We start from the raw sequence: 19195 nt of genomic DNA on the forward strand, positions 1-19195 counted from the left end.
GAACCTAATGATCAATGGAAAAAAAGATGCATATTCAATAAGAGAAGCATTTGAAGCATTCCTGGGGAAAAAAAGATCACTTAGATAGCTATGGGCTAATATCTGTTTAAAGAGACAGTATTCTGTAGTGGACAAAGAGTTGGCCTCAGAATCAGGAAGACCCAGATTCAAATCTTGCCTCTCACATATACTGACTGTGTGACCATGAGCAAATTACTTAACCTGTTAAGGCTCCTTTCAACTCTCCCCAGTCTCTCAAATTGTAGGGCAGGTACAGACCTGCTTTAGTTAGGTAAAGTTTCTACATCTGGTGTTCTCCATATCAATGAAATAACAGGACTTTTTAAAAAAAGTCTCTACCAACCAAAATCTCACCCTCAAATATATGCTTAACAGATACTCCGTATAATTTAACCATAAAATAAAGTACTGAAAATTAATTTACTCTCTTCCTACAATTCTTCTTTTCTGAAAAGAATAATTCTAGAAGTATCTATATAGTGCTTCTTTCACAACCTATTAAAATGATGTTGAGTATAGTTTTTGAAATATTAGTTTGCCTACCATACTAAGAGGCAGCATAACCTTGGAGCCAAAAAGACCTGATTTCCTAGCTTTGAAGCATACTGACTGAATGACTCTAGACAAATTACTTAAACTCTCTAAAACTACAAGTTGCAGGACAGTTGTTGATCTGCATTGATAGAGGATGTTCCCATACTGATGAAGTCACAAAACCCCCAGGATTTCTTACCATGATGTCAGTCACATTCATTGGTGCACTCCCACCTGCTTTATAGACCAAAGTATCTTCAATCTTTTGCTCTAGGAACTCTAGGTTCTTGTCAAAGCTTTCTCTATATTTCATTCCTTGGGCAAGTTCATTCTTGAGCTTAGCAAGTAGCTGATAAAGATCTCCATCCCTCTTCTCAAGTTGCCTAGCTCTCTGCTTCAGGCAAATCCTCAGTGTCTCCTGTTGGCTGACTTGTTTCAACAACTCAGCCAAAGAGCGGTCAAAAGCATCCAGTTGTTGAAACATGTGGCAGATTTGCTGTTTGCTTTGCCTTATCTGCTCCCTAAACATAATGCCAAACTGCAGTAGCCCTTGTGCCAGTCCATCCATTTCCTCTTGGGGAGAAGAGAATCCAGAGTGTTTTTCTTCTTGTATGCTGGTGATCAAGCAGTTTTCTGTTGCGCATGATAAAGAATAGGTCAAACTCAAGAAGAACCAAACCAATTGTTTTTGCATTGTCTCTTTCAAAGGCAGTTCAATTCTAATTTGGTTGTTTTCTTACTCCTTTTCAGGAAAGCTTCTCAATGGACCACTAGGTCTTTAGGAAAATTGTGGGGCAGGAAAGAGGAGTGTGGGTTTGGTCACTACTTTGGATTAAGTATTTCTAAATTCCACAAGTTAACCCCTAGTTTCCTAGAGCTGCTCAACTGTTGATGCTAATTTTTTTTTTAATTGGAGAGCTGTTGCTTAATCAGTGGAAAGAATTTGGCATCCCCAATTATTTGTAATCAAGTGAAACCATCTAAAGTGCCTCTGAGAGGGAAGAAAAGTATGTTGATGAAAGCCAGATGTTATATATTGTGATGCACATGGCTACAGAAAAGGCATTTTCATCAATATTTGTTGTTATTGAGTCATTTCAGTCACATCTGACTCTCCATGACCCCATTTGGAGTTTTCTTGGCAAAGATACTAGAGGGGTTTGTCATGTCCTTCTTCAGTTCATATAGTTTATAGTTGAGGAACTAAGACCAGCAGGATTAAGTGACTTGCCCACAGTCACATAAGTAGTAAGGCCAAATCTGAACTCAGGTCCTCCTGACTCCAGGCTCAGTACTCTATCTACTGCTCCACCTAGCTATCCGTCATCAGTATTTGGGGAAGGATAAAATTATATCTAATGACATAAGTCCCTACACTTAACTGGTATGTATGTATTAAAGAAGAATTCATAATAGTGTCACCATAACAAATGAACATTTTGGTAAGATCATAGCCTTAAATGCCATGCTCTCTTTATTGGGTCATGATCTCTACCTCATCTTGTCCAGCCCTTCAAACACATACCTCATAGAACTTTATTTGTATCAACCTTATCCACTCAACATGTCCTAATTTATCTTATAAGAATCTATAATGTTGTGTGGAAGGAACACTGGGCTTGAAGCCAGGAAAAACCTGGTTTTGACTCCAGTCCCTGATAGTTAATAGTTATGTAGCCTTCAGCAGGTTGCTTAACCTCTCTGAGACCCAGCTGCCTCATCTTTAAAATGGGTATAGCAATTCCAATTTTGCCTACTTCTAAGGACTGTTGTTTAAGTAGGGTTTTGTAAACCTTAGGGTTTCCTTAATTAATGGGAATTATTAACTATATAATAGATTGACAGACTATAAGCTTCATGGGGGTGAGAGTTATGTATCATTTAAACTTTGTAGATTAACACAGTCTGTTGTTAAATTGATTCATCAAATATGATTAAGCCAGCATGAAAAATCCATGAGGTGAAAATAATCCTGCCCAGGGAAAATCAGAGAAGGAAAAATAGATACTATTCTCATTCTACCTGCCTAAACTGTACTACTGTCTTTCTCATTGCTATGAATTCTCCTTCAAACCCTTCAAATGTCTTGTCTTTTTCCTGTTACCCCGAGAACTAATTTCTACCTGCCAAAGACTCCTATGATTGATTTCCACCCTCATTGACATTACATTGAAGGCAGCATGGGCTAGTGGTTAGGGTGCTAGACTTGAAGTTGGTAAGACAGAGTTCATATGCTGCCTATGATTCCAATTTGGGACAAGTTATTTAACTTCTTTAAACTTCTCTCTGCCATGATTTCCTCATTTGTGAAATGGGCATAATAATGCTGCTAGAAACTATTACACTGGATTATTGATGCTCAAGTGAGAAAAAGTTTGTAAATCACTATATAAATGTTAATTATTATTATTATTATTATTAGAACCACCAACCTCAACTCCAAACTGTCATCAGCCACCTCCACCTCCATTCATGTTCATCTTAGCTCAGACTGGATGATTTATATGTGTTTCTTTCTTAATTGTATTCCCAGACTGTCTCAGCTCAGTCTCAAAACAGTAAGAATTCAGAGGTGCCAAGGAGCTGGGAAGAATTGCAATTCCTATTTTTTTATAATTATAATTTTTTATTTTTTAATGCAATTCCTACTTTAAAAATATTTTATTTTCCCTCAACTACATGTAAAAGACAAGTTTAATATTCTTTTTTTTTCAAATTTTGAGCTTAAAATTCTCTCCCTCCCTTCCCTCATTAAGAAGGCAAGCAATTGGCATAGGTTATACATGTATAGACATACAAAACACATTTCCATGTGAGCCATCCTGTGAAAGAAAACATAGACCCCCCCAAAAAAGTAAAGAAAAAGTATCTTCGATCTGTATTCAGATTCCACCTGTTCTTTCTCTGGAGATGGACAGTACCTTTCATCATAAGTCCTTCAGAATTGTCTTGGATCATTGTATTGCTGAGAATAGCTAAGTTATTCACAATAGATCATCATACAATATTACTGTTACTGTGTACAATGTTCACCTGCTTCTGTTCATTTCACTTTGTGTCAGTTCATCTAAGTCCTTCCAGATTTTTCTGAGTATGCTGTTCATCATTTCTTATAATACAGTAGTATTCCATCACAATCATATATGATAACTTGTTTGGCCATTACCCAATTGATGGATATCCCCCCAATTTCTAATTCTTTGCCACCACAAAAAGAGCTGCATATATATATATATATATATATATATATATATATATATATATATATATATATATATATATACATATATATATATATGTGTGTGTGTGTTTGTGTGTGCGTGTGTGTGTGTGTATACATATATATATATAGTGTGTGTGTGTTTGTTTTTTATTTCTTTGGGATACAGACCTAGTGGTAGTATTTCTGGGTCAAACAGTATGCACCGTTTTACAGCCCCTTGGGTATAGTTCCAAATTGCTCTCCAGAATGGTTGAATTGGTATTCAACTTATACAACTTCACCAACTTCATTTGTGTTTTCATTTTCCCATATCTCCTCCAACATTTATCATTTACATTTTCTGTCATATTAGCCATTCTGATAGAATTGTTTTAATTTGCATTTCTCTAATCAATAGTGATTTAGAGCATTTTTTCATGTGACTTAGCTTTGATTACTTTGAAAACTGTTCATATCCTTAGACCATTTATTATATTAAGGAATGGCTGTTATTTCTATAAATTTGACTCAGTTCTCTATATATTTGAGAAATGAGGTCTTTATCACAGAAACTAGCTATAAAAATGTTTTTTACAGAAATGATTACTATGTATTTCTCTCCATCCTATTTCCCCCCTATTTATCCTATTCTTTCTCTCTCCTTTCATGTCCATTCTCAAAAGTGTCTTGCTTCTGACTTTTACCTCCCCCAAGCTATCCTTCCTTTTATCAGTCCCCTACCCCCAACTTTTGTCCTCTTCCTCTCTTAGTTTCCTGTATGGTAAGATAGATTTCTACAACCAACAATTCCTATTTTCACATTTGCTCCCCATTCATTTACCTGGTTGAATTGTTTGTGCCTCATTGTTTTGGAAGTTCATTGACCATACATGTTCATTCATGTAAAATTGATTAATTACCTTCATATTAAGTCTTTTTTTAACCTCAGCATGTCCCCCCTTTTTTTATTTGACCACCAACCAGTGTCCTGAGGGAAACATGGGAAAGAGGGAGCAGATGGGAAAACAGGCAAAGCAGGGACCAAGAACCAGAAATAGAAAAGGTATTTGAAAAGGAGACTCACCAATTACTATCATGCCAGGATAACAAAAGACCCCGCAAGAGAGGGGACTATGAACCATAGGAATGAAAAGCCCCAGGACTCCATTCTATTCCCAGCATTGCCACTTATTCATATCATGGCCCTGGGGAGGATCACACCACAGAATGCCTATGACCTTCTATCTCCTTACTCAGAGGTTTATCCTCTGGAAGTGTAACATTTACCTGTTATATGTTGTATGCTCTGTGCATGAAAATGCAAAATATTAAAGCCAAGACTTTCTGCATGCTTATTGCTTAAGCCTTGTTAACATACTTTATATAGGATTCTTTATTGATCTAACAGAAAATAGGCTTTCAATGACTCTGGGACAGTGCTCTATCCACTCTGCCACTAGCTGCTCAAAGAAACCAATTATATTGAAATGCAGTTATTGATGATGCTGACTGAGAGGAGCAGAACCAGGAGAACATTGTACACAGTAGCAGAAACATTGTGTAAACAATGGGGATACAGAATTGGCTCTTCTCAGCAGTGCAGCGATCCAAAACAGTTTCAAAGAACTCGTGATAGAAAATATTCTCAACATCCAGAAAAGAGAACTGTGAATTATGAATGCAGATGGAATCATACTGTTTCTACTTTGGGACTGTTTTTTTTTTCTTCTTGTTTGAGGTTTTTCCTTTGTGCTGATTCTTCTTTCACAAGATGACTAATGTACATTATGTACATTATGTAATGATACATTTGATGTGACTGTACATATATAACCTATATCAGACTGCTTTCTGTCTTGGGGAGAAGGGAGGGGAGGGAGGGGGGAGAAAAGAAAAATTTGGAACTAAAAATCCAGTGTAAACAAAAATTGAAAACTATCCTTATATGTAATATGTAACTAGAAAATAATAAAATAATTTTTTTTTAAAAAAGAAATGCAGGGGGCAGCTAGATGGTGCAGTGGATAGAGCACCGGCCCTGGAGTCAGGAGTACCTGAGTTCAAATCCGGCCTCAGACACTTAACACTTACTAGCTGTGTGACCCTGGGCAAGTCACTTAACCCCAATTGCCTCACTAAAAAAAAAAAAAAAAAAAAAAAGAAATGCAGTAGGGGGCAGCTAGGTGGCACAGTGGATAGAGCACCGGCCCTGGAGTCAGGAGTACCTGAGTTCAAATCCGGCCTCAGACCCTTAACACTTACTAGCTGTGTAACCCTGGGCAAGTCACTTAACCCCAATTGCCTCACTTAAAAAAAATGCAGTTATTGAGATTTTTCTTAAAGATAAATTCAAGGGGAGCAGCTAGGTGGCACAGTAGATAAAGTACTGGCCCTGGATTCAGGAGGACCTGAGTTCAAATTTGGCCTCAGATATGTGACACTTACTAGCTGTGTGACCCTGGACAAGTCACTTAACCCTCATTGCCCTGCCAAAAAAAAAAAAGAAAAAGAAAAGAAAAGAATGCCTGAAACTCAAGGCTAAGAACTCCTGATTTAAGGGAAACATGAGCTCACATGCAAAAATTAACATTTTGTTAGAATTTTAAATTCCATCAAGAATAAAGACCTGGCCTGTAATCTCATTGCATAGGGAGCTCCTAGTGAAGAAATTCCTTCTTCTGATATAAGTGATAGTCTTAGAAAGTTACCTAGAACTTAACAGTTACCTAGAACAGTGAGGAATGGTGAGTGGTTAAATGACTCGCTCAAAGTCATACAGCCAGTATCTGTCTGTCAGAAACAGGCTTTCCATCCAATACACCCTGTTGGTATGCCCAACTGTTTGTGACCCCAAATGGGGTCCAGAGATACTGGAGTGTTTTGCCATTCCTTCTCCAGCTCATTTTACAGATGACGAAACTATGGCAAATAGGGTGAAGTGATTTGCCCAGGGTCACACAGCTAGTAAGTGTCTGAGACTGGATTTGAACTTGTCTTCCTGACTCCAGGCTCTATCCATTACACCACCTAGTTTCCCAATGATTTTACATAGTTAAATTGTGTATTTTAGGGAAAGGATTCTAATTCATTTACATTACAGAACGTAAAGTCTTTCCATTTCTTTACTTTGTGGGGTAAAAAAAACCTCTGGTTTTGTTGTTATCAGAGAACCTAGATTTCAAACCCATGTGTTAACACTTATGTGAAATTAGGAAAATCACTGAAACTTTCTGGGCTCTGATAAAAATGTATGCGGTCGGGGCAGCTAGGTGGCGCAGTGGATAGAGCACCGGCCCTGGAGTCAGGAGTACCTGAGTTCAAATCTGGCCTCAGACACTTAACACTTACTAGCTGTGTGACCCTGGGCAAGTCACTTAACCCCAATTGCCTCACTTTAAAAAAAAAGAAAAGAAAAATGTATGTGGTACTAAATGACTTCTGTGGTCCCCTCTACCTCTAGATGTAAGATCCTATTTCATTCTAATAAAAGTCCTGTTAGGTAGGCAAGGAAGAATCTATTTTACATTTTGTAATGTTCTCATCTCTCTTAATTTGCTAATGGTATCATCTTTTATGTGTAAATCATGTACCCATTTTGACCTTTTGGGGGGGGGGGGCAGGGCAATGAGGGTTAAATGACTTGCCCAGGGTCACACAGCTAGTGTCAAGTGTCTGAGGTTGGATTTGAACTCAGGTCCTCCTTAATCCAGGGCTGCCCCTAGCTGCCCCTTTGACCTTATTTTAGTATATAGTGTGAGATATTGGTCTATACCTAATTTCTGCCATATTATTTTCCAGTTTTCTCAGCAGTTTCTGCCAAATAATAAGTTTTTATTCCAAATCCTTATATCTTTCTTTGGGTTTATCAGATAAATAGATTACTATAGTCCTTTACTATAGTATAATTCATACTTATTCTTTTCCACTGATCCAACACTCTTTTTCTCAACCAGTACCAGACAGTTTGAGATCTGGTACTGCCAGATCACCTTATTTCATATTTTTTCATTGATTCCCATGATATCCTTGAGCTTTTGTTTTTCCAGATGAATTTTGTTATTATTTTTTCTAAATCTATAAAATATTTTTGATAGTTTGATTGTTATAGCACTAAATAAATAAATTAACTTAGGTAGGACTGTCATTTTAATTATATTGGCTCTGCCTACCCATGAGCAACTAATATTTTCTCAGTTGTTTGGATATGGCTTTATTTCTGTGAAAAATGTTTTATAGTTCTGGTCATATACTTCCTAGGTTTGTCTTATCAGATAAACTCCAAAGTATTTTATATTGTCCACAGTTATTTTAAATGGAATTTCTCTTTCTATCTGTTGTTGCAGGACTTTGTTGGTAATGTATAGAAATGCTGATGATTTATGTGGGTTTATTTTGTATCCTGCAACTTTGCTAAAGTTGTTAATAATTTCAAGTAGCTTTTTAGTTCATACTCTAGGATTTTCTAAGTATAACATTATATCATCTGCAAAGTGATAGTTTTGTTTCCTCATTACCTATTCTAATAACTTTAATTTATTTTTCTTCCCTTATTGCTATAGCTAACATTTCTAGTTTAATATTAAATAATAGAGGTGATAATGGGCATCCTTGCTTCACCCCAATTGTATAGGGAAGGCTTCTAGCTTATCCCCTTTACAAATAATGCTGGCTGATGGTTTTAGATAAATATTACTTATCATTTTAAGCTAAGCTCCTTTTATTCCTATGCTCTCTAGTGTTTTTAATAAGAATGGGTGCTGTATTTTGTCAAAGGAGGTCTCCTAAATGACTATTCTTTCCATTCTCCCTCCTTGCCTGTTGGAATTATTTCCTTCTCTTGATAATAAAACAACCCCAAATTCTTTCAGAAACACAAACTTTGGAACCAAGTGACTTCTTGCTAAAAGAGACAACTTCTTTAGGCAAGTCAATCCTTTAATACTAAATCCAGCACTTAATTTTTTCTTTTGATGTACATTAGAAGTAGATTTTTTAAAATCCATTTTTACCTGTCACGTTTGGAGAACATCTCTAAACTATTTTGGTTTGTGTTGGGTTGTTTTGTTTTGTTTTGAAGCCATGAATATTCTCCCAAGCTTATGTAGGTTTGGTTGGGTGCCATAATATTGAAAGATTAGAGAATTAGTAGAGGATACCAATGGCTTCATCTCTCTCTCATCTTTGGGAAGGAAGATTTTTCTAAAGTCAGAAGAATTTGCAATACAGCTTAAAATTCTCAGCAGGGTAATATAATCCACTTTCCCTCACTATGTGGAAGAATAATAAACATAACCTTATGACATTCAATGCAATATTTATCTTTGCACTCAACCAGGCTAAGCTACCCATGAAGAACACAGTGGGACAGAATAATAACTAACTCTGTAAGTTCAGCTAAAATAGTGTAACAACATTCCAGAGGACCAATGAATTATGCTGCTCACTTCCTCACAGAGAGGTGATGGGTTACAGTAGAGAAGGAGACATACATTTTCAGACCTGGCCAATATGAACATTTCTTTCTTCTTAATTTCTTTCTTTCTTTCTTTCTTTCTTTCTTTCTTTCTTTCTTTCTTTCTTTCTTTCTTTCTTTCTTTCTTTCTTTCTTTCTTTCTTTTTTGTGGGGCAATGAGGGTTAAGTGACTTGCCCAGGGTCACACAGCTAGTTAGTGTCACATGTCTGAGGCTGGATTTGAACTCAGGTCCTCCTGAATCCAGGACTGGTGCTTTATCCACTATGCCACCTGGCTGCCCCCAATGTAGACATTTCTTTTGCTCAATTCTGAATGTTTATTCCATGAGTCTGGTTTTTCTTTCTTTTCAATAGGAGGTAGGGTAAGAAAAGGGTTGTGTCCTCCCCACCCCCCTCCAAAAAAAAAAAAAGAGACTCATCCAAGATTTTTTAATACATAAAAGATGACAAAAGGAATCACAGAGAAGCAAGACAACTTTGAAAGTTATGTCTCATTTATTATTTACTTAAACAGAAAAGCAAATTATCTGTAAAAGAGATTCATGGTTTCATGTATTTTTTTTCTGTTCTAGTCTGGATGTAGACATACTTATTTTATTTAGTATAAAAGGACAATATGTATTTTGTGCATGTACTTTTATGTACAACAAGTGCAATACACCTGATAGAAAGTAACATGACCCAGCTTTAGCCCCTATCTTTTCTCTTCTAAGCCTTGCCCCTTGCCCCTGAGTTAATGTGGCCAAGACTCCCGCCTTGCCCTTCTAATAGCTTAGAGTGGTGGTGACTCATAGGTCTTCCAAGTGTGTGATTTTTTAAAAAATGTTTATTGCCGGGATCTGTGATTTCATTGGTATGGGTAACTGCCAATGAGAATAATCCTTTTTCCAATGCATATTGGCAACTCCTCTGTAATTTAAAAGTTTAGCAAATTTTTAGGGGCACTGAAAGGTTAAATGATTTGCCCTGGGTCACATGATTAGTTTGTGTCAAAGGAAGGACTTGAACCCAGGTCTTCCTGGCTCCAATCTGCTTCTTGACTCTTTCCATTGTATCATACACTTCCTCTCTTTTCAGAGTTGCCAAAAGAAAAAAAAAAGGATTTCATCTACTGTAATAGTAATGTTTAGAATATAACAGTACCTACATATACTTTTGTTTCTGGATTCAGGTAATAATTTATTAATGACATCTGTCTTTGGAGTATCATCAATAACCAGTGTACCTTCCCCCATTAGTTGTAGTTTTATGGGGCATCTGTATGTGTTTTGGTGATCAGGGAAATATAGGTGGGATTTAGGGACATGCAGTTTCTTATATTCTACCAAATTGGTCCTCAAAATGAAGATGTTTGAGATCTGCTGGACTGGAGGACTGAATTCCAGCAGCAAAAAATGATGATGCAAATCAGATTTATCCCAGGCAAGGAGTCCAAAGTAAGGATTAAGGCCAGCATAGTCCAAAATGAGGGATCAAGGTCAACATCAGTCTTCTGCTTGTTGTGCCTGTCTGGACAAGAACCTTAGAACTCCTGGCTGGTTCGATAAAGAGTCAAAAAATTGGTTCCCTGCCCTGTAATCCTGAACTGGTTCCATTTTCCCCACAATGGTCTGGAGTATTGGTTGAGCCTGAACATTATCAGAGGCAATAACAGTAATTACTTTCTTTCTTCTTACCTCTTTGAAATTTGAATTTTTAGAATGTTAACCTGCATGCTAATGTATTCTGACACAAAACACAGGATTGCCGTTTGAAAGGATTTCAAATGCTATCTGGTCCAATCTGAATCTTGAAGAATCTTCTCTCTATATATAGCACATTAATATATTTCTATATATACCTAGATATTCACTTAAAAAAAATCTGGTTGCACTACCTTATCCCTATCCTCACTCACTGGTACTGTCTTGCCTATGGCCTTCATCATCCAAAGGTTGGTCTTTCATCTTACAAAATGAGAGAGACAGAGAGACAGAGAGACAGAGAGACAGAGAGGAGAGGAGAGGAGAGGAGAGGAGAGGAGAGGAGAGGAGAGGAGAGGAGAGGAGAGGAGAGGAGAGGAGAGGAGAGGAGAGGAGAGGAGAGGAGAGGAGAGGAGAGGAGAGGAGAGGAGAGGAGAGGAGAGGAGAGGAGAGGAGAGGAGAGGAGAGGAGAGGAGAGGAGAGAGAATAGCTGGGGAAATCAGGAGAGCTCTCCTATAGGAGGCACCTGATCTGGGCGCTGGAGGAAGCTAACAGTTCTATGAGGCAGAGGTAAGGCATTCTCATCCATATCTTGAATGCACCACTTCATTCCTGAGGCAAGAACTGCAATATAATGTGTAAAGAACTGTTTAACTGGAATGAGGAGTGCAAAAAGAAGAATAATATGGAATGAGATTGGAAAGTTGGGTAAGAGCCAGACCCCAGATGGCTTTAAATGTAAGACTGAGAACATTCTATGACATGAGATTTTTCTCCCCAGCAGAAGTTTATAACAAGCAAAGTTCTGATTACTCTCCAAGTTTGTTTGCTGTTAAATGGATAAAGCTGAAGAAAAATCGATTTTATTTAAAAAAAAACAACATTTGGGGGCAGCTAGGTGGCACAGTGGATAGAGCACCAGCCCTGGAGTCAGGAGGACCTGAGTTCAAATCTGGCCTCAGACACTTAACACTTACTAGCTATGTGACCTTAGGCAAGTCACTTAACCCCAATTGCCTCACTAAAACAAACAAACAAACAAAAACATTTTTTATGCCTTACATCACTATAATTTCCCACTTCAGCTTTCAGATGATGAACCTTCCTTTGTTTGTTTGTTTTTTTTATAATAAACATTTTTATTTAAAATTTTGAGTTCCAGATTCTATCCTTCCTTCCCTCTCTCCCCTCCCCTGTCCTTGAGGCAGCAAGCAGATATAGGTCATATATGTGCAATCATGTAAAACATTACCTTATTAGTCATTTTGTACAAGAAAACTTGAACAAAAGAAAAATGAATGAAAGTGGAAAACAGCCTGCTTCAGTCTGTGTTCTATCAACATCAGTTCTTTCTTTGGAGGTGGATAGTATGCTTCATCATGAGTCTTTTGGGATTATCTTGGATCATTGTATTGCTGAGAGTAGTTGTCAGTCACAGCTCTTCATCAAACAGTATTGCTGTCTCTCTGTACAATGTTGCCTTTGTTCTGCTCACTTCACTATACATCAGTTCATATAAGCCTTTCCAGGCCTTTATGAAATCATCCTACTTGTCATTTCTTATAACACAATAATATTCCATCACCATCATATACCACAGCATGTTTAGCCATTCCCCAATTGATGGGCATTCCTTTGAGTTTCAATTCTTAGTCACCACAAAAAGAGCTGCTATAAATATTTTTGTACAAATAGGTCTTTTTCTCTTTTGGGGGATGTCTTTGGGATAGAAACCTAGTGGTGGTATTACTCAATCAGAAGGTATATACAGTTTTATAGCCCTTTGGGCATAGTTCCAAATTGTTCTCCAGAATGGTTGGATCTTTTCACAACTCTACCAACAGTGGATTAGCATCCCCTCCAACAACCAATATTTTCCTTTTTTGTTCTATTTGCAACTCTGATAGGTGTGAGGTAATATCTCAGAGTTCTTTTAATTTGCATTTCTCTGATCAATAGCGATTTAGAGCATTTTTTCATATGACTATAGATAGCTCTGATTTCTTTGAAAATTACCTGTTCATATCTATATCTACCTATATCTATCTATCTGAATTCTATATATGTGTACGTACACACACACACACACACACACACACACACACATATATCAGCCCTTTTGCAATGATTATTCCCTCTTTGGATTAAAAGCTCTACTAAATCTCAAATTCTACCATCAAACCTCAGGCACTTCTCCCTCATTTATTTTTTCTTCTTCTTTTTTTCTTTTCCAGAAATCTTCTCTATGTCTACCCACAGAGGCTGAACTTTGCTAACAAAGTGGCATCTGCAAGGAACATTACAATTAAGATCCAATTTATGTGTGGAGAAGACCCTAACAGTGCTATGCCGGTAATGTGGAAAATAATTGTCTATTAGGCAAAAAACAAAACAATGCGCATGCACACACATACCCCCTTGTGAATCTGATCTCTTTACGAGAGGGCAAGTCCTGAACCCCAAAAGCCCCTGTGTCCCTGTGACATACATAGTGGCTAGCATAGTGTCCTTCTTTGGAAGAACCCAAAGCACCAAAGGGCTAACTTGTCCTAGTGTGAGCCATGCAGCCTTTGACGTGAGACAATGGACAGAAACTTTTCCCTAAAATCAGGAGAAGAAAAAAAGTTGCATTTCTCACACAGGAGTCAAGGGAGGCTGATTGGCTCATCACCTATCCCCAGAGCTGCTTCCTTTTTTTTTTTTTTTTTTAAGCGAGGCAATTGGGGTTAAGTGACTTGCCCAGGGTCACACAGCCAGTAAGTGCTAAGTGTCTGAGGCTGGATTTGAACTCAGGTACTCCTGACTCCAGGGCTGGTGTTCTATCCACTGTGCCACCTAGCTGCCCCCCACCCCCCAAACTGCTTTCTAAAGAGGGCAGTGGTATCCATTGACCTGAGGCCCAGTCCTATCTACTAGTCAATGTGAATAACTTATACTGGGCCTGTTATTTCATTGGTTCAGGGACCTCCAATTAAGGAAACCCCACCTGTCTACCAATGCCTGGGACACCGAGGACATTAAATGACTTGCCCTGGGTCATATAGTTATTACACGTCAGACTCAGCTTTAGTCCCAGAATGATGAATTTTAGGGGCTAGAACTCACACGTGCCATCTTCCAAAGGGTGAAATGATTTTATCTGCATTCGTTAGAGACAGTACCCACACCAACGAAATGACAGATCCTTGATGGATTAGAGTTGAAGAAGTAATTGTAAATAGATAAAGCACAGACCTCAGAGGGACCCAGAGTGCCAGGATTTGCTCATACGAACTGTCTCAGCACCCTGTGGTTATCATTATTTTCCATTAACTCATCAGACTGGATTAAGCTACTCCTCGAGTTCATTTATTCCAGCTCTCCAAATAGTAATGAACTGTCATCCAATCCTGGATCTCACCTGCCTCTCATTGTACTCAGAAAGAATGCAGGACTCTTCTAGCATCTTCTTCTAGGGGGAACTGGTAGAGAAAGAGATACAGTAATGGGGAAGGTGTGTGATAATCAGGAAGGAAGCAAAGTTCCTGGAAGAGTACTCTCCAACTTCTTGTTCTCCCTGGAAAATTACCTGCTCCTTCCTCAAATGGATTGACTTGGTGAAAGAAAAGTCCAGGCCAGGGTTTCAACTTACACATCAAGGGCTGACCTAGGTGTAGAACCCAGAACTCTTTATTCTCAGTTTAATATAACAGAACACTCTTGTTGGTATTAAGATGCCCTGATTATATTCTATACACACAGACATGACCAGTTGTCTTTGTTTCTTCTATTTGGTGGTGGACAGGTCATCTTTGGAAAATCCAATGGCCCTGAATTTCTGCAGGAAGTATACACAGCCATCACATACCATAACAAGTAAGTACATTTTTTAAACATGATACCAAGACGTTCAATCATTTTTTGGCTCTCCTAAATGTTCTGTGCCTTCCAAATATTTTCTTTTTGTTATGTAATTTTTATTTTACCTTGTTTTCAATTAACAAGCATTTATTTTCTTTCCCATCCCTCTTCTCCTCCCAAGTTGAAAAATAGAGAAAAACAAAACCTTATAATAAACAATAGTCAAGCAAAATAAATTCCTACATTGCCTACATCCAAAAACATGTCTCATTTTACATCCTCTTTTTTTAGTAAGAGGGCAACATGCTTTATCATTGGTCCTCTGGAATTATGGTTGATCATTGCATTGATCAGAGTTCTTAAGTCCTTTAAAAGTCATTTGTCTTTAAAATGTTGTTATTGTAAAAATTGTCCATTGAATCTACTTACTTTCCTATTCATCACTTCATGCCAAGCTTTCCAGGTTTCTCTAAGATCATCCTTTTCATCATTTCTTATGGCATGATAGTATTCCATTATAATCATATACCATAATTTATTCAACCTCCCCCAATTGATAGGTGCCCCTAAATTTCCAATTGTTTGCCACTCGAAAAGAACTGTGATAAATATCTTTGTTCATATGGATCCTTTTTCTCTCTCTTTGATCTTTTTTTGGGCATCCTCTACACATTTTCATGATTTTGAAATGAAGGCGGAAGTAGACACAGAGTCCCAAATCCTTCACTTATTTCTTCAGTTAAAAACCATATTCATTTTATTTTGTTTTATTTTATTGCAGAGCAATGTGGGTTAAGTGACTTGCCAAGAGTCACACAGCTAGGCAGTATCAAGTGTCTGAGGCCGGATTTGAACTCAGGTCCTCCTGAATCCAGGGCCAGTGCTTTATCCACTGTGCCACCTAGCTGCCCCCAAAAACCATATTCATTTTAAAGAAAATTTGATTAGGAAAAGCAGTCAGGAGGCAATCTTTAATAATATTCACTGAGCAGTCTTATAATATTTTCCAAATTGTATTATTCCTATTTCATAGGTAAAAAACTGAGGTTTGCTCAGTGCCACTAATGGAAAGATCGTACTCAAGGCCCTTTTCTAATTATATCTTCCAGTTTGTTGTTTTTATTTCTCCAGTAGCGTTCACTTTGGGAAACTTGTTTTTGAGTAAATGGAAGTTATCAAAGACATAAGATCTCCCTTCAGGCTTTCCCAGAGTAGGAACAGAATTCTGTAAAAATAAATCAATCAGGGGCAGCCAGGTGGCATAGTGGATAGAGCACTGGCCTTGGATTCAGGAGGACCTGAGTTCAAATCCAGCCTCAGACACTTGACACTTACTAGCTGTGCGACCCTTGGCAAGCCCTAAAAATAAATGAATGAATGAATGAATGAATGAATAAACACCAATTGGGACCATTAAATATGGTTTAAATTCTTGGGGGCAGCTAGGTGGCGCAGTGGATAAAAAGCACTGGCCCTGGATTCAGGAGGACCTAAGTTCAAATCCAGCCTCAGACACTTGACACTTACTAGTTGTGTGACCCTGGGCAAGTCACTTAACCTTCATTGCCTCACAAAACAAAGAGACAAAAATCAATCATCTATAAATGTTTATTAAGCACCTACTATGTGCCAGACACTGTGCTAAGTACTGAGGATACAAAAAGATGGGGGGAAAAACAGTCGTTGCCCTCAAGGAACTTACAGTCTAATCAGGAAAATTAAAGGAAAAGACAGTCAAGGACAGAGTGGGGGTGGGGCTAGAGATATCTTTGAAGTTATAATTTGTAGCAAGAATAGTTTTCATCCCTGCCTGATTCTTTGTGCTTTCCAAATAGGTCTCCTGACTTTTATGAAGAAGTGAAGATTAAATTACCAGCTAAACTCACAGTCAGTCACCATCTTCTGTTCACATTCTACCATATCAGCTGTCATCAAAAGCAAGGCACTTCAATAGAAAGTCTCCTGGGATATTCGGTGAATTGGGTTTCAAACTTAATGATCCACATTTCACTTTCCTTGGACCTTCAGAATCCCTGGAGAGATAAGCAACTAAACCTTATCAGCTTCTCCTATCAAAATGTGCTAGATCCTATACTAGCCAAAGGCAGAAATCACAGGGAGATCTATCTGGACTCAGCAAATGACAGATTCTTAGAAATGGGAAGGGCACACAGATAATAGATATTGAAAGAATGATCATTTACCCCAATATCATTGCACAACCCACCCTTTCCACGTTTTAATATAGGTGTGCCACACAAGATCATTTTTAACTAAGGAAAAAACTAAGACATGTTTTAGACACATAAAAACTATTTAAAAGTACAATAAACACTGATACTGTCGTGGTAAAATATTTGCTAATAATGGGAAAATACCATTTCTTTGGTTCTGAATACAGAGAGAGGGAGCAGTATTCCAGAAAACCATTGACAATGCTGTCTCTGGAGTTATTGGGAAATTTAAAATGCAAAGAACTTGGAAGAAATTACTGTCCTGAAAAGTACTAGTCAATATCTAATCATTGCTTGGTTGCATTTGATTATGGCGAGCTAGATGAATTGTCAGAATGAGGAACCATCATAAATGACAATTTCTCCCTTATATCATCTGTTTCAGTGGTTGCCGATTCTCTTTAATGAACGCCTTCAAACTGGACCTTACTGTCTTCCTGTTGCTTTGGAAAAATTGCCCCCCAACTACTCAATGCACTCCCCAGAGGTAATCAACAAGCTTCCTTCCACCTACGCTATAGATTTCTTGTAGGCACCTGGTTATTCCTATATCGTCTTCCCCATCAGAATGTAAGCTCCCAGAGGTCAGGGACATATCTTTTTTTTGCATTTCTTTGAATCCGCAGCCCTTAGTACAGGGCCAAGCACTGTAAATGCTGCTTGACTGACTGAGGGATCACAACCTATTTCTCCTCAAACAGAAGTCATTAACCACACATACCTCCAAGAGGAGGTAACATCCTAGAGTAGAAAGTCTAGGGGATTTGGAGCCAGAAGAGATGGGTTTGAATTTCAGCTGATTCTCATGACCTTCATGACCCAAAACAAATCACTTAATCTCTTTGAGCCTCGGTTTCTTCATCTGTAAAACAAGAGGTTGGACTAATTGAAGTTGAAGGGCCCTTCACGCTCTAACGTTTTGTGAAGGTTTTTATTTTAACTCAAAATTAACCTTAAGCTCTTCATGGTTTCCAAAAGGGCCCTCTCTAATAAGAGTATGCTCTGTTAGGACTCTCTGGGGTACCCCTGGGAAGTGTCTATATTTTCCCTTTCGGGTTAATTTACCATTGTCCTTATAGAATTATTGAAAGAGAGAGATCATCAAAAGGAAAAGGAGATACTGTTATTCTCCAAAGACTAGATAGACAGATAAGTAGATAGATAGAGATATATAATAAGATAGAAATATATGCATATGTATCTTATTTGTACATCATCATTTGCACGTTGTCTCCCCATCAGACTGTGAGTTCCTTGAGAAAAGTAGCTGGTAGCACTGTTGATAAATTACTGGGCCTAGAGTCAGGAAGATCTGAGTTCAAATCAACCTCAGGCATTTACTAGCTGTGTGTCTCTGGGCAAGTCCCTTAACCTCTGTTTGCCTCAGTTTCCCCAGTCGTAAAAATGGAATAATAATAGTACCTACTTCCCTTGATTGATGAGATAGTATTTTTAAGGTGCTAAACGCAGTACCTGGTATGGTTGGGTGTTTTTTTATTTGGTTGGGGTTTTTTGAGTTGTTTTTCATTTGCATCCAGCTCTTTGTGTCCCCATTTGGGGTTTTCTTGGCAAAGATACTGGAGTGGTTAACCATTTCCTTTTCCAGCTAATTTGACAGATGAGGAAACTGAGAAAACTAAGTTAAGTGACTTGCCCAGAGTCACATAGCTAGTAAGTGTCTGAGGCCAGATTTGAACTCATGAAAAGGACTCCAAACTATGTACTCTATCCACTTGGGTCACCTTGCTGCTCCTACATACCCAACCTGGTATGTAGGAGGTGCCTAATCAATGCTTATTCCCGTCTCTCCCCTAATCTCCCAACATCCTCTATTGTTATACTTGAATTTAAGTTTATTTTTTTCCCTTGAAGTCATTTGTTCAAGCAAAATCTAGCATTTGTCACTCTATATTGCTACTATTTAATCGGAAAAGAGAACTGTTACTTATTTCTCTTCTTTTTTTTCCTTTCTCACAGAAGGTTCCTCCACAGAACCCTCCCATTAAATGGGCTGAAGGTCACAAGGGAGTTTTTAACATTGAAGTCCAGGCTGTTTCTTCTGTCCACACCCAGGTAAGGGGCCTAAAGGACATGGCAAATCTGGGGTCAGACTCAACAAATTCAATTATGAGGGTCAAAAAATTACGATCCAGGGGCAGCTAGGTTGCGCAGTAGATAGAGCACCAGCCCTGGAGTCAGGAGGACCTGA

At 38.1% G+C, this 19195-nt stretch overlaps 1 protein-coding gene across 1 annotated transcript in view; it reads left to right on the top strand.

Moving 5' to 3' along the window:
- DOCK8 (dedicator of cytokinesis 8) overlaps nucleotides 1–19195 on the top strand; it is a 330991-nt gene that overhangs the window by 211013 nt on the left and 100783 nt on the right. Inside the window, 5 exon segments of the mRNA XM_043978441.1 lie at nucleotides 13147–13264; nucleotides 14697–14767; nucleotides 16588–16726; nucleotides 17372–17473; nucleotides 18964–19059. Of these exon segments, the coding sequence (XP_043834376.1) occupies nucleotides 13147–13264; nucleotides 14697–14767; nucleotides 16588–16726; nucleotides 17372–17473; nucleotides 18964–19059 (526 nt within the window).

The sequence above is a fragment of the Dromiciops gliroides genome, chromosome 1 (genome assembly GCF_019393635.1).
Source record: "Dromiciops gliroides isolate mDroGli1 chromosome 1, mDroGli1.pri, whole genome shotgun sequence".
Taxonomy (NCBI): Eukaryota; Metazoa; Chordata; class Mammalia; order Microbiotheria; family Microbiotheriidae; genus Dromiciops; species Dromiciops gliroides.